This window comes from Drosophila melanogaster, chromosome 3R (assembly GCF_000001215.4).
Source record: "Drosophila melanogaster chromosome 3R".
Classification (NCBI taxonomy): Eukaryota; Metazoa; Arthropoda; class Insecta; order Diptera; family Drosophilidae; genus Drosophila; species Drosophila melanogaster.
Genome location: NT_033777.3, coordinates 31127573 through 31142888, shown reverse-complemented (window position 1 = coordinate 31142888; position 15316 = coordinate 31127573). Strand labels below are relative to the sequence as shown.

Here is a 15316-nt window from a genome sequence, read left to right as displayed (position 1 = left end):
AAAACGCCAACGGGAAACTTTCAACAATAAACCGGGGGATTGTAGTGGATGCCAGGATTCCAGGTTTTGGCCAAAAATATGAAGCAATCAAACAGACAATAAATGAAGCAAAGGAGTCGCGACGTCGAGCCAAAAGAAATGCAATCAAAGCAAAAAGTAATCTCAGCGATAAGTGCGAAAACGTGTCAAATGTCCTGGCCAGGGGCGGAACAGGATGCTCCTGCGTGGAGGCGTGGCTGCAACTGTCATGGAGCAGCTTGCCCGCATCATGGAAGTCAATAAAGCGTAACAATATTTGCTGCGCGCTGAAAACAGTTGACAAAATGGCGACGACAGTTGGAGCAGCAATATGAAAATATTGTAAATGCAAAAAGTTGAGGGAGAACTTCACCTGCCAGAGGAAGGGTAAAACCATCAGTGCTGCGATTTTTTGAACGACTCCATAGTGACTTTGCGACTTAAACGGCGGATAAAATTTGAAAACATAAAATTCTATAAAGTGCGTCTTTCTTTAGACGTGTTTTAGTTTTTAGCATGACATTTATGCACTATTAATAAATGTTTGCAAAAACTGCATTCTTAAAATATACTATGCATCTCTTTTGTTTGTTTTTAAAAATATTGTTGTTTCTAAATATTTTGCTGACTTGTTTCTTTTCTGACTTAAGCTAGGCGCCGACAGCACTGGTGAAACAGGTGCTTCTCTTGTGTTCGCCCGATGTTTGTTTTCGTGTTTGAGTTTTTGGAGCTGCCGGCGGCACAGTTTGCATTCCCCAAATGTTACCAGCTGTCAGTTAAAAAGTTGCGGAGTTTGAGTTTGGCTGAGAACTTTTTTTGGCCAGGCCAACGCACACTTTTGACGCATTAGCACCGACACGGACACGGGGACACGGGTACGGGCAACCCTCAACTCGTTACAAGCCTCAAAATGCCATTTTCCCTAACCCCAGCCCAGATACACACACTCGAGAATCGAGTCGAATTTCCATAATGTCTGCCATGAAAATGCGATCGATTTTCGTGCGTTCGAGGGGGTGTGTTAAGCAATGTGATGTGAGTGTGGCAAACAACAGGGAAAAAGACGTAATGCTGCGGGCGTGTGTGTGCGAATTCATGTTCCTATGAATATCTAAAAAAAAAGACGACATGGCCAAAAAAGTCAGGTCATTGGGTGAGTGGGTGAGTGGCGGAGTGTGGGCGACTAATGGCCCGAAGTAACCAAAAAATAAGCTGAGCGCGTATCAAAGCCGTATATAAATACTTTTACACAGATACCACGATGTATGTAAGTGTACAAATGCGCTTTTAATGGCAAAGGATTCGCAAATGCCTGCAATCAAACGAATGTCCTTAGCAGGATGCTTGACAAAATGCTGGCTGATTGCTTCTCCACCGACCCAGCGCCGTTGATGGAAATTCCAGTGAAGCGCAATGAAGATTGATGGATTTTCAGTATTTGTCAGCGAGAATCTCCCCTTGAACTCAACTCCTTCTCCGCAGCAAAGCTAATAAGTCGCAAAAATGTTTGGTAAACGGCAGTGGCACGTGTTGGCCTCAGAAATTCCTTAAATTTATATTTAATATGACAAGTCGGCGTTGACGTGCTCGACCAAGTTTTCTAGCCATTTATCAAACTCTATGCTTGGTATTCACCTGCCCCAGTTCGGGCGCCATGTAAATGGCATAAGATTTCAGGCAGCTAAAAGCTCTGAACACTTAACTAAATTAGTGATATCATTCCACACGCATTAAACCAGGCAAAAAGGGATGAGGTCGAGGCATCGGAACCCATTAGCGTGAATTGGCGAGTGACCGGCAGCGGCTGCGGCTCATATGACAGCTCAAACCATATAGCCACATAACCATGGGGTGTATATAGAGTTGACTGACATATTGACACACTCGCACAAAGGGCAAATCCAATTCCATCGCAGCCAAGCAGCTCAAACCTCAGCTCTCGCCTGTGGCCGCATTGTGGTCGTTGCTGTAAAGCATTTTATAGGCAAATCGATTTTTGTCTAAAGTGCCACAAACACGCACGTCGGCAGCAGGATAACAATAACTGGACTTTTGCAACAGCAGCAGATGAAAAGCTGAGGCAGGAAAAACAACAATAATGCGACTGGTCGACTGGTTGCTGTGAGTGTATTAGTTGAACAACTGACACTCCAGCCACTCCGAGGAAAAGCCTCAATAATCAATTTTGTAACAAAATGATCTACTCTTCCTTGCATTGATGTGAAGTACAATATAATTGGATGATTGGGGTCTTACAAATGCAGAAAAACTTAATAATCTGCTTATTTTGGGTTGTTATTTTTTCAATGAGATGTAAATTAGAAAGCGAATGCAGTACATATTTTTTCCCGTGCTGTACTTAGCTGCAAAGACCTTAAGTTATCTGTTTGGTTTCATCTTTGCTTTAAACTCAGAGTCCGCTCCGCTTTCCCCTTTCGTCGAGCATCTTGTTTGGGCAAATTAATGAGACCCATTTGCAGATTGATGTGCTGCAATTATGCTTCGGGACCAAGTAGCATAAAGCACTTAACGCACTGATTCTGATTAAGTGAGCGCAAACACGACCAGCGAGGCTGCGGAACAGGAGCTGGCTTTAAGGTCCTGCGCAGAGGCTTTAAAAGCAATCAGCAATGGGCTGACAAAGAGGTAGACCGACTACTGACTACCAACTATCTATCAATGCGGTCAGCTGGGTGTCAATCAAGGCAAATGCCAATGCCAATGCCACGATGACAAGGCGGGCAGAACCAGACAAACCCCCGCCCCTGGGCCACGTTTCCATTGTGGCCTCGGCTTTTCTATTCTTTTTCCTCGCTTTAATGATCGCTTTGACAATGCCTTCAAGTGCGAGGACGGCGACAAACGATGTGGCCTATCTGAGGAATGGGGACTGACAGAGCAGAGAGACTGTGGCCCCGGGCTGAGGCCACAGGACATAAGGCATAAGACATAAGACGCAGGACTTGAGACCCCGTCTTTGTCTTGGCGCCTCGAGTGCTGGATAATGAGTTTGATTCTCGCTGCAGCTATTTCCCTAGGCTCTGCGACTATGTCTACGACTGTGGCTGCCAACTAACTGCAATGTAATTAAAGTCAAGTCAATGCCGACCCCATTGGCAGGCATTTAAATTGAAGGGCCGCCAATGCACCGAGAGAAAGTAAGCAGCCAAATATATATATTAGAATATTCTTTCAGTTTTATTTGAATTCCAGAATTTCTTAGTGCCCCAGTCGCAAGATTTCTAAAATATCAACCCATTTATAGCTGTCTTTAATGCGATAATTAATTGAATTAACTCTTACTTATAACATCAAAGTTGGAGCCAGATGACAGTGTCCTGTGAACGTTGCTATTGTTACCTTTTCCTTTAAGAGCAGACCCTTCTAATGAGAAAAGTTCGCCATGTTTCCCTTTTCTTCGCCATAATTAAAGGGTTGTCTGGGCCAGGATGCCGACACCCGATGCGATTCGCCCCTTGACTGCCTCAATTCATTAGCAATTTGTGAACGTGGCCAATACAAATGGCAAGTGACTTGCGGTTAAGCAATCAGAAATCATAAATCACGGCCAATTAGTAGAGGACTACTCCCTTAGTCTATGACTCAGGCTAACCCGTGCAGCCATGTAGCAATATCAATAACTTAATTAAGATAAATGCGAATCGCATATACCATATAGCCTGTAGTCACACTAACGCTCCCATATACAAACTCACACACACACTTGCCAATGGCCGTTTCGGGGCGTTGATTTCCGCTAACTGAATACACTGAAGAACAATATACAGAGGGTTGTTCTTAAAACTTATTAGGCATGGTTTCATAAAAAACATTAACACAATTCTGATTCTCCGATCATGTCCCAGTGTCCCGAATCCTCTTAGAATTAGCTTATATCCTTGACTTATGTCCTACAAATTAATTGAGTTTGAATCCTTTGAATCTGAAAAGTATTTGTATTTGTATTTGAGTGTAGATTCTGGCTGCACTCGCAGGCTCGAGCCCGTGGATCTCTGAGCCTGCGAAATCCGTGTACGCATTAATGCGACGCGTGTCCTGCTTGTTTATGCGCCACCAACAACAAACGGCCTCGATTAATTTATGTATATCTCACTATGGCTGTGAGGGCGGGCCACGCCCAACGACTGAACGTCCATGTCTGATGTGAAAAATGGATAATTAGTTAATTGCGGTACGTGGCAGACAAATGTGGGGGATTTATGTATTTTAGTTATTAATTAAGTGCGTGGCTGTTAATATGTTTGTGGGTGCAAACAGCCTTGAAATGAATCGCACGATATATTGGGTAATATGAGAATATATGCCAGTGAGAGTGATTGGGTTCCTTATAACCATTTAACCATTTAATTGTCGTTTGCTAATGAGTTTGTGTAACTGTTGACTTGGCATTTGAACGCTACTTACTTGATCTTCTCCCATATTTCCTCCCCGAAATGCTTCAGCACCAGCAGCTCCAAAGCGTAGTTAACGAAGCCATACTGCGATTGAAGGGAAAACAGTAACCGATTAGTATTTATGCTTATGGCTGCTCTTAAACAAACATCAATATTTTCACTCTAGTGTCTGGTGTATCTGGCCTGAATGATCCATGTTGCCGTATTGGTCTCTTTCGTATCGTAAAAGCAGAAGCTCTTGGACTTTAATTACATTCCCAGACGGGACACAAGCTTTGATTCGAGTCGATAAATTTGAAATATGCGAAACCAATAGCGATTGCGCATTTTCATTTCGTTTAAATGTATCCGAAAAGCAATCAATTTGATTTGTTGTGCGAAATCAAACCCCTCAAAGGAGGTGGAATAAAAGGGGGGGGGGGGGTAGGAGGCAGCAGACATACCTCTGCCATCCAGATACGCAGCACAATCAATCGCTTCCGCCGGAAGTAATACTAAACAAGCAAAACACTTGAAATATATTTACATACATTACGCATACGTCTAGTTGGCCACACATGAGGCTTCATCCTCGGGCCGCCAGTGTGTTTTCGCTTTTTGTTTGTGTCTGCTGTTGCTTTTTGTTTTTTTTTTTTTCATTCCACACGGGCTCTCAGCTTTTCTGTTCGGTTGTCTGATGAAGATGTATCTAACCGATATTTGATGTTTATTGCCTTTGTTGGGCGCATTGAAATGTTGTAGCAGTACAGGAGAATAGAGTCCCAAATGCCACACGCAGATACAAGTAAAGTGAAATGATAAATAAGGTTGTTGGAAATGCTCCAAAAATCACAATCATTCAGATTGCATATGTCAGCTCGAGAACTCTCTTAAGCTTCTGTATTCATTTAAGAGTGCTTGTAATGTGCTCTATTATCAGTTTTGATTGCTTTTTTAATTAAATACCACTTACCATTTTAGAGCTTTTTTTCTCTTCCGGTTTTCGCTTAATTGAAACGCTCTGCTGGCGTATTTAATTCACTTCATAACGAATATGTTCAAACGCATATCACAACTGAAATTGGACACCAGAATTCAATATTGATATTGCAATTTATTTCATTTTCGCGATTCGTCCGTCCGCCGTACGACTTACACTGCTCCCCTGGGAGCGCGACAATGAAAATGTAATAAATTATATTTGTTTGCCCAACCGATATGACTGCTATGATAAACAGAAAAAGTGTAATGAAATTTACAATGTAAACGCTGCGGTTTGCTCAATAACGAGCGGAGCATGTGAAAGTGAAAATATATGAATATGCTTTATCAATGAAGGCGTTGGAGTGTTATTATTATTATACCGCTACCATTTATGAATATTTTATGCGATACCGAATCGGGCTTGCTTGCTGCCATTCCATGATTATTTCCACTTTTTAATCTTTCAGGCCAAAATACGAAGGCTAACTTCAAGCGCCTATTTTAATCAAATATTTAAATGAGCGCAAACGAAAAGTCGGGCCCAAGTAGCCCGGAGCATTTCCCAAACTTGGCAGCTACAATTTTTAGGGCCATTTCAGCTGCCACGCTGTTACATCTGCATTTTTGCGGGCTATACAGCGGTGTATGTACATATGTGCTGTTTGTTGCATGCCACATGCAACACGTGCGGAAGGCACAACACACCGATGCACCAATAGAAAGGCACACCAACAACCCGCAGCTCAGCCATCAACTGGGTCACAATTTAGTCGAGGTAAATGGGGGCTTGGAGTCCGCTTGGCCGAATCCATGGATGCCCTGAAAGTTTCCTTACTAATGACAAAGAAAATTTTTGTGAAATAAATTCTAGCCCAGAATTCAAGGAAAAATTATAAATTATTACTTTCCCAATTCTTCACATAGAATAATATTTTAATCTTGAATAGCCGAAGAATGGAGATTCCTTGAGTATTTTTTAAAAATCGCAGAGTAGCGCCAAAATGGCAGAATGGCGTTTTTAAAACAAAGCTACAAAGGGTGCATACGTCTGGTTAATTATACAAAAGTCGGGCCAAAACAGGTAACGCACACACTTTTGGCCAAGAAATTTATGCGCCACGACGAGTGCAGGGCAATTAAGGCACTGCGAACGTTGAGTTCTCGCGGAGTTTTTGGGTTTGGGCTTGGGAGTTGCCCAGGTAATGGGTCGCCTTGGGGCAGGATTGGCATAAGCGAGTGGAGCACAAAATGGCAGCCCTGGCCGGAAAAGTTACCTCCAATTGAAAAGAGGAAAACTTGGCCTGCAAAGCAATGATAAGTTACACGGAGAAAAGCACAGTGAGTTCGGCGAGCCGTAAGGGATTTCTACCTGCCAGCCGGCAATGCTTTAAATACTTTAAACAAACCAGCCAGCGGAGCGGAGAAAATATCGATTTTCGCCCATCTTGGCAGACATTTCTGTAGCCCATTAGGAGCCCGGTCATAAGATATATGAAAGTATACACGAGTACAATGTGTACATGCCTGTTGTTCGTTTGGCCATTGGTATGTAACTGCTAGACTTTTTCCACCCCATGTTTGCTCACTGTGATTGCCAAATAGGGAATATTAATCAGGAGAGCATTCCACCGGCAGTACCTATTTGCGAATGACCTCGGGGCCTCTGACATCCTTCCAATTGAGCGAATTTTAATTACGTGCAGCATTTGGCATTTTGATAACGGTAAGGCACTGTCAACAGAAGGTCCTTGTGCTATTTTCGTGCCAGTCGAGAGAGAGACAAGAGTGTAAATAAGTCTCGATTCCCAGGGCTTTGCAAATTGTTTGGCCAGGCTTATTGGGTAAGGGGCCAAAGTTTCTTCGATGGGGCCATTTGTCGCTGCTATTTGGCGATGACGGGCACGCCATTTGATAATTGCGACAAAATGACGCCGCTGCGAAAGTAAAAACAAAACGATATTTACTCGGCCCAGTTGAAAAAGTCCCCTTTCCTTTTTGCCCAAAGGCCCGTCGTTCCGCCTGTCAATTTAGCGCCAAACTGACAATAACTGAGTTAATGATGAGCCTGCCATTAGGCCGGCGCAAAATGAGGCACAGTGCACACAACATGGCCACGGGACGGCCACAGGATGTGGATGCCGTGCTCTCCGCAAAAGTTGAGTTTGTACAGTGAAAAATAATATCATAAAGTCATCAGCTGGCCGACCAAAAAAATATTTTGCTGCCTGATCTACCTGCAAATAAACGTTGGGAGAAATTTGAAAATATCCTATAGTTGTTAACAATTATTTATCCATTTATTTGTTTGGTTAAAGCAATTAAAGCAACAAACTATTAGTTTTCCTAACAACTTATTATCACATAGGCTCATGAATTTAAACCTTGCTTTTTTTTTGTACAGTGCATCTTTTGGATAAAGGGAACTGAGCGGAAAATGCGGCAAAAGCAATTGTACATTCAACTCGGTGTCCGCCCGGGCATTTATCAAATATAATGGTCATTCACTATCGTCCGACCAACTAAAACAACTGTCAGCAAATTGCCGTGGGCACGCAAAGCTAAATGTCTAATAAACTTTGACATATTGAGGCAAATATTTCTATTTGGCAACTTTTGCAGACAGAATCGCAGAACCTCATAAATTAAGGACAATGATAGCGTGAACCAAAATATCCGTCCGGGAACAAAAATAAATTAGAGCGCAGAGAAGTATGCTTTAATATCCGGGGCCAAGTGGAATGGCATTGTGTGTGCGACGCATTCGCTTATGTATGATTCACAAAAAAACAAAGCATGTGTGTGTGTGTGTGGGTGGATAATTTACATTTGTTTGAGCCGCGCGATTCCTTTTATTGGACGACGATTCCCTCGGCTTTTGTTTATTTGCAACTTGTGATTTATCTGTGTGTTTGCTGCTTTTTTTTTAGCTTCTTTCTCCGGGGCCTGCTTTCACTCGCGCAATAACTTTCCACTTTCACTGGCCGACTCGTATGATAAGAAACGCGAAACGCGCGCGCGACTTTTCCCAAGGAGTTTTCCCAGTCCGCTACGATTTTGCGCCGCACTCTGTCCGCCGGAGTGAACAATTCGCCTGAATCAGCCGTCGACGACTGAGCGCTTCCTGCCGAAGGAGCGCCGTATTAAAGGCGGCTCGCAGGACACTTGTCCGCTTTTCCTTTGTCGGCTGCCACCCACTCAGCTGTTTGTTGTTGCTGGTCGTCGGGAAAGCTTTTCGAAACCAGAAGCTCGCTCTCGAGCTCTATCTCGCTCTAGCATCTGCTGCTACCTGCCAATAGATGGCGCCTGGCTGACTTAAAATAAAAGTATATAAACAAAGGTTTTCAGTATAGGTGGTAATTTGTTGTTTAATTTGAATAAGCTAATTAGAAATTATTCATTTATCCATTCTAATAATTATAATAAATATAGTGATCATAATTAATAATAAATCATAAATATTAAAAACTATATATATGTATATAAGCAGATACATTTTTGAAAGTCTAGAAAGCATTTTGTGGGCCTTGTAGTTTTGATTTGTTGGATGCGGATCAAATCACCCGCTGAATTTTTACCGGCAAGTGTTTACTTTGCATACAATTTTCCAGCGTCACCTCGCACCAACTTCCGTTTTCGGCGTTATTTATTGCCATTCTTATTTACCTTCCTGCTGATTTCTGTAACTTTTCGCCTCAGTCAATGGCTCACGCATAATTTACCTACGACAATGGATTTTCGGGCAGCTCCAGTCAAGCAGATGAACATTTCGGCGCTCCAGACGCAGCAAATAAATTAGAGACACTTGCAGTGCAAACGGTAAACAGAAGTGCTCGTATGGTACGGTAATTGAAATTGAATGGGTGGGCGGTCCGTGGTCGGGTGGGTGAAGGGGTGACAAGGTCGACCAATGGGGCGCACTGGGGCGTGGCTAAGCAAGCACCTGTTAGCGACAAAACACCAAGGCAAACCCACTCGGAAAGCCGCAACACCGGCCGTTGCAGAGTGCATCAATCGGATATTCATGTGCGCTTAAGCGCCGCATAAATTAATTACTCTCCGCAAACATAATTAAATGCATTGTCCAAGTTTTAATTGTGCTAGCTTTTGGCGCCGTTTATTCGCGGATCGCACACTGGTCGAAAGAGCACCCGCTCACTGACAGGACATCGCTGGCGGTGACATTGAAGGAGGAGCAGGAGCTGGCAGTCAGGAAACCAGGTATCATAGTGAATGCGCTGCCTGCAGACTGTCAAAGTCATTGTCACTCTGCCGGGGGCTATGGCTCTAAACAATCACAAAAACTACGCCGGGATACCCCTTGCCCTTTCACCCTTTTATGGTTACCATGAAACCAGAGGGAAGTCTAAATACTGACAACGAAGTTTCGAATACCCTAAGGTACAAACTTAAAAATCAAAATATAGAGAGGTGATAAATGTTTTCAGCTTACAGAAACGTTAATTTATTTTATATTTTAAAACAACTTTAGCTCAAGTTAAAAAAGTTAAAAAAGGTACTTGAAAGATTACCGAAGACTCGAAGACCTTCTGTTCTGGACACTTGTGGTCGTAACTAGTCATCCTTTTGATTCAGTTTCAGTTGGGTGGGCACTGGTAAGGGAGCTGTGGATAACCGCGAGTTAAAAGAAGCCAACTCATCGAGAGGTCCTGCCAACATTGTGCTGGGGAAATGGACCGCGTACGTTGCAGGAGAAAAATACGTACAGCCCCTGGACTTTAATCAAGTTCAGTTGCCAGAAGATGACTATCGGGCTGGCATTTAATTAAGAGGCCGAAACGAAGAAAGGGTTACCAAACTTTGCTGGCATCTCAATTGCTATTGCTGCACACGCCATCTAGAGTCTCACGAAAATATTCCATTCTGTTTCGGTTTTGTTTGTTTTTTTTTTTTTTGTTTTTGGGCGGTGCCCAGCGGGCGTAACTAGCGCATTGAGACAAAGAAGAAGTGCATCAGGATAATCGCATCACACTTGAGTAAATAAATTCCTGAAGTGGAACCAACTTTGCCGTAGCACTCCGCACAGCCGAAACATGTCGTCTATGACAATGAAAAGAAGGACCCTCGGCAGCTCCTTCGTCCTGCGTCTTTTTGTGCCGCTTTACGTGCCAGTGATGATATTGCTTCTGAGCCAAAGCGAAAACTGAGGAAAAATGTTGCCATAGAAATAAGTATTGCTGTGTTCATCTACTCAAAGTAGGTCAAACGACCAATTTTAAAAATAATTTATGGCCTTCTTAAGCACTTTTCGAACGCCCAACTCAATAATACTTATTCTCGCTAGCACGTTTATATTTAACTACCTAGAATGGTCATTACAAATTACAAATGTGTTTGTATCTTACACTACTTATTAACTACTAATTTACAAACACACGCTTACCAAGCACAAATTTCATATTGTTGGAATTAAATCGACCTGAGGTCCACACATCTTTGATAATGCTTCTCATGTGAGGTAAATAATATCCTTTCCATATCATGACATCTCTCAATTGTTGCGTCTTCCACTTGCATTAATAATAATTAAATCGAAATACTGGCAGTCGACCAAAGCTTAGTGATTTCCAATAACTGTAAACCAAGTGCCAGAGGTCACAATCTTCACATTAATATGCATGGACTATTCAAAGCAGGGTTATTCAAAGTTCTTGAGTGGTGAAATCAAAGGTAATGCATAGGAATAATAATAAATGTGGTATTAATTCTACAATAATAGGAGTGAATGTCATAAACAGCACGAGTGATTTTTCTTATCAACTCGAAACACAGGTGTATAGAAACAGTAGTACACGTAGCAATTCATCAACTACAGCTCTGCTTCATCTTCTGCCGCCGTTGACAGATGATGGGGGTTTGCCAGAGTCTAGACTCTAAATTGTCGGAAAATATTCAGACTCGTTTCTACAAACGCGCGCGAGTTCTCCAAACTCGAGTGGGGCTACTCAGAAAGTGAAAAAATATCAAGTGATCATTGACGATGTTGGTGGCAGCCATTCAAGCAGCACATCTAATTATTCACGCCGTTAATTCCATCGACGGATTTGATCTTACGAGCTGTGAGGAGAGCACTGGCAAAAATTACGTGGTTTTCGGTATATTCAGTTCCTTAGTTTTAATAACTTAGCAGACAAATTCTATTCATGCGTTCGGTGAAATCTAAAAAAATATACAAATTGGTTCTTCAATTGAAATGCTCACTTTATCTCTACAGATAAAGATTTCACAGCTTGAACAAGAGAACATTATTTTATATCTGAATGCAAATATTTGAATACCTCTATCTCTACCTTCTAGGTGTTAGTAAGGAAAGTATCTAAAGGTGGCTGCTTATCATACATATTGTAGTTGTTGACAGCCCCTAGCTACCGATTGATGCATTCATATGCTTATGGCGACTAGCAACTCAAAGTTCGTGTTAAGTATCGTTGCACTTTTAAAATCAGAGAGAATAACAGAAACATTCAGAAATGGCAGCCATTGTTACCCAGAGCAAAAAAGAAAATTCAGATTTTTAATTTATTTGTAATTCCTATTAGTTTTATCGATACATGCAATGGTGTTGAAAAACGGCAATTAACCTTTATCAATTCAGAGAATCTCACTTTACTGCGATAAACAAATTATCATTATCGTTGGGTGTATGGTATATATAATTTTGATAATTACCATTTAGCTCTTTATCAGGCTATTCGTTTTTTTTTTTTTGTTTTTAATTAGGAAGTTCCCTTGATAAAAAATGTGATCAAAGTAAACAGAACTACTGTGTATAAATAATACCCATTATTAAAGAGGTTCGTGTTATTTTCGAGACTTTCACTTATTATATTCAAAGATATTTTGAAAAGAACGCACCGTTCGACCTTTGAAGATGCTGCAATTCTTATCGTCGGCCAGATAACCAGTTGACCTTGAGCTCTGCTCGAAGTAGACCAGCAATTCAAATACCCAGCTAGAACAGTGAGGAAAGTGGCAATTCTTGCAGGCCCTATTTACAGGGATGAGGAGAGGAAAACTCGTTTTATCGCCACTCGCATTTTATCTCCGCCTCGTCAGTCGATCGCGGAGCTTCGGGAGTGCGACATCGCAGCCTGCGCTTAAATTAGTTAAAAATAGATAGCAGTATGCTGCTGTTTCTCTGGTGGATTGCTGGCTATATAATACTCGTATCTGGAGGTACAAATCCCCCCCTGTACGCCCTGGATCAGCCGAATGTGGCCCGGTGTCTGGACTACTGCCACCTGAAGAACTTGCGCTTCCTCCTCTGCGTGGATGCAGATGGTCAGCTGTCGCACAATCCCTACAAGGACTGCAACCGAGGATTCTGCAAGGCCGAGGACTTTGAACTGGAATACGAAACGGATGAAGGCAAGGAAAAGCGAATCAATCGCGTGGAGAAAACGAGAGTTGGGCAAAAGGCGAATCTAAGGGATCTATGCCTGAACGAACGGGGAATTCCCATCCGACGGAGGTGCCAAATTCGCAATGGGAATAGAGTTTGGCAGAGCTTGGATCACGTGACCTGTAGGTCGGCACCGGAACTCAGCTCGAGTATAAACCTTCTCGCTGTGAAGAGCCCTCCGGACATGATTAGCCAACTGAGTAACCTCCTGACTCAAACTCAGGAGAAACTGGCCGCCGCCGATGTCTTCAGTATTTCGGAGATATTCGATTCGCTGGTCAAAAAACCGGAAAGAAATGCTGCAGTTGTAGGGGACTTGATGAAGATATGCCAAAAAGTTATGTCTACAGATAATGAAACCCTTCGTGTTTCAGCAGACGCTAATGCAACCAATGCACTCCTTAGCAACTTCGAGGATTATTTGGATGAGCTTAGTCCAACAATTTTAAAGTTAAACACCACTATTTTTGCAAACAGCACTGAGTTCACATTCCATCCCTTGTTTGATATGGGTGTCATTGTTCTAAAGACGAGCGAACTCAGAGTATTCTTTGTAGATCCAGAAGTGAGAAATGTGAGTGGGATAGTGAACTTCTCTGGTGGCAATATGTCGCATTTCGAAATGCTTCACCTATCGGATAATGAGGAAGATATAAGGGCCATGAAGAATCTAGAAAGTGCGGTCTTTATTCCCGAAAAACTATGGACCCAACTGAAGAGAAAGGGAGCCTCTTACTTAGTTTTTAAGGTCTATACTCGAGATTCACTCTTTGTGGAGACGGAAGAGGAAATCAAACGACGGCCAACTAGTAATGTTATATCCATAACAATACCAGGATTGAATGGTGAGTGGGTTGAGGGAAAATTATAGCATATATGTTTTAATCTAAAATCTTTTCGTAAGATACCAAGCTACCTGGAAAGTTGCCATTTTTCTTGCGTAATGCAAAAGCGAATGAAACTCAATTTGAGGGAGGATGTGGTTACTGGAACTATGAGACCTGGCTTAGCGATGGAATATCCACCAGCGGTGGTGGCAGCTTGGAAGCCTCATCGCACCCAGTGATCCTCTGCCATGCGGATCATCTGACCCAGTTTACATTTCTACTGGGAGTGAGCAAAATGCAGGCAGGTCTGGACACCAATGAAGATGATCACTCCTTAGATGTAATCACCAATGTCGGCTTGACCCTTTCTCTGTTGGGCCTCCTAATGATTTTTATAACTGCAGCCGTGTTTAAGAGCTTCCGGACATTAGCCTCCACGAAGATATTGCTGAATCTGTGTGCTGCCCTGGGTCTTCAGTTGCTCTTCTTCCTGATCCTGAGTCAAAGCCATTTGCTGGAGCAGCTGGAACAATCTGAGTCGGAACGATGTACTCTGGTTGGAGCCGTGATGCAATATCTACTCTTGGTTGTCTTCAGCTGGATGTTTATCATTGGATTTCTGCAGTATCAAAGATATGTGAGAGTCATTGGAGTTAATCACCCACGACATTATATACTAATGTCGGCTGTGGCGGCCTGGACATTGCCACTTATACCCACCTTGTTGGTGGTTTTTCTGGAGCCCGGTTCCTACAGACCCAATAATTCCTCAATGGACTATCCCATCCTCTGCTATCCTTCTGGATATGGTTTAAGTCTGGGCGTCATACTCCCTATTGGCCTTATCACGGTGGCCAATGCAATATTGGTGGGATACATCTCCTGGAGTGTCTATACAGCCCTGTTCAAACGTGACCTTATCTTCAAGCAACTCGGCCTGTTTGTGTTGCTCTTCTTTCTTTTGGGAATAACATGGATTTTTGGATTGTGTACATACTTCGATTTCGGAAGGATCTTCGCCTATTTATTCTGCCTGACAGCCACTTTACAGGGATTTGTTTTATTCCTTTACTTTATAGTATTTAACAAAGAGAACCAGCGGGCCTGGTTGGGTCTCTGTTGCAATTCGAGCAAGAAGAGAAATCAGCAAACTATACAAATGCCCACTGACTCGATTTTGCAAGGCCTAAGCCATTCATCAACAAACAGTACTAGTATTTAAAAACCTAAGTTAAGTTACCATTAGTACAACAAAATGTAAATAAATTCTACATAGTACCTATAAATTGACTTTTAAACTATTGTGGATAATCTTGATTTATTTTCCTGTGCAGCAATACAAAAACTTAGATGTGTGAGATAAAATAAAATGTAACTTATCTGAACCACTTTCATTCATAACATAAATGGTATACAATGCACCATAATGTTTGTTGGATGATTATAAAGTCTGCAAGCTCTAATCTTGGTATCCATGTCAACCAGTTATCATACCCCTTGCGTAGAACATGAAAAGTAAATTAGGGGCCAGTCATCAAGATAATGATTCATCAGACTTTTCAAATACAATAAAACCCGAATGTAAATATTGGCGTTCATTACATTACCAAAGAACTTCCAAGTTTTGTCATTTTACTTGTGAATAAATAAATACCTCCGAGCTTTAGTTTCGG

General features: G+C 42.2%; 2 protein-coding genes and 2 long non-coding RNA genes across 7 annotated transcripts in view; 1 reads left to right on the top strand and 3 right to left on the bottom strand.

Annotated features, from left to right (window-relative positions):
* Positions 1-8497, bottom strand: part of Gycbeta100B (Guanylyl cyclase beta-subunit at 100B) — a 43887-nt gene extending 35390 nt beyond the window's left edge. Inside the window, exons 1-3 of the mRNA NM_079864.4 lie at positions 8221-8497; positions 5386-5487; positions 4444-4517 (exon numbers count right to left, since the gene is read on the bottom strand). Of these exons, the coding sequence (NP_524603.2) occupies positions 4444-4517; positions 5386-5388 (77 nt within the window). The 5' untranslated portion in view covers positions 5389-5487; positions 8221-8497. The remainder of the gene's footprint in view (positions 1-4443; positions 4518-5385; positions 5488-8220) is intronic.
* A 1341-nt stretch (positions 8498-9838) lies between these two features.
* On the bottom strand, positions 9839-10559 carry lncRNA:CR43458 (long non-coding RNA:CR43458). Of its 2 annotated transcripts, NR_048522.1 has the most exons (2): positions 10121-10559; positions 9839-10018 (listed from the first exon to the last, which is right to left on the bottom strand). It is a non-coding gene; the product is annotated as a long non-coding RNA:CR43458 (long non-coding RNA). The 2 variants fall into 2 exon arrangements; NR_048521.1 differs by having other exon boundaries at positions 9839-10559.
* Positions 10560-10855: 296 nt separating this feature from the next.
* On the bottom strand, positions 10856-11347 carry lncRNA:CR46207 (long non-coding RNA:CR46207). The gene has a single exon (NR_133495.1). It is a non-coding gene; the product is annotated as a long non-coding RNA:CR46207 (long non-coding RNA).
* Positions 11348-12222: 875 nt separating this feature from the next.
* On the top strand, positions 12223-14924 carry Ktch (Ketchup). 3 transcript variants are annotated; one of them, NM_143588.2, is made up of 2 exons: positions 12223-13661; positions 13721-14924. In NM_143588.2, exons 1-2 carry the CDS (start codon positions 12539-12541, stop codon positions 14863-14865), a joined length of 2268 nt encoding a protein of 755 aa, NP_651845.2. In that variant the 5' UTR covers positions 12223-12538; the 3' UTR covers positions 14866-14924. The 3 variants fall into 3 exon arrangements, with proteins under 3 accessions (NP_651845.2, NP_001247379.1, NP_001247380.1); NM_001260450.1 differs by having other exon boundaries at positions 12468-13661; NM_001260451.1 differs by having other exon boundaries at positions 12508-13661.
* The last annotated feature ends 392 nt before the right edge of the window (positions 14925-15316 follow it).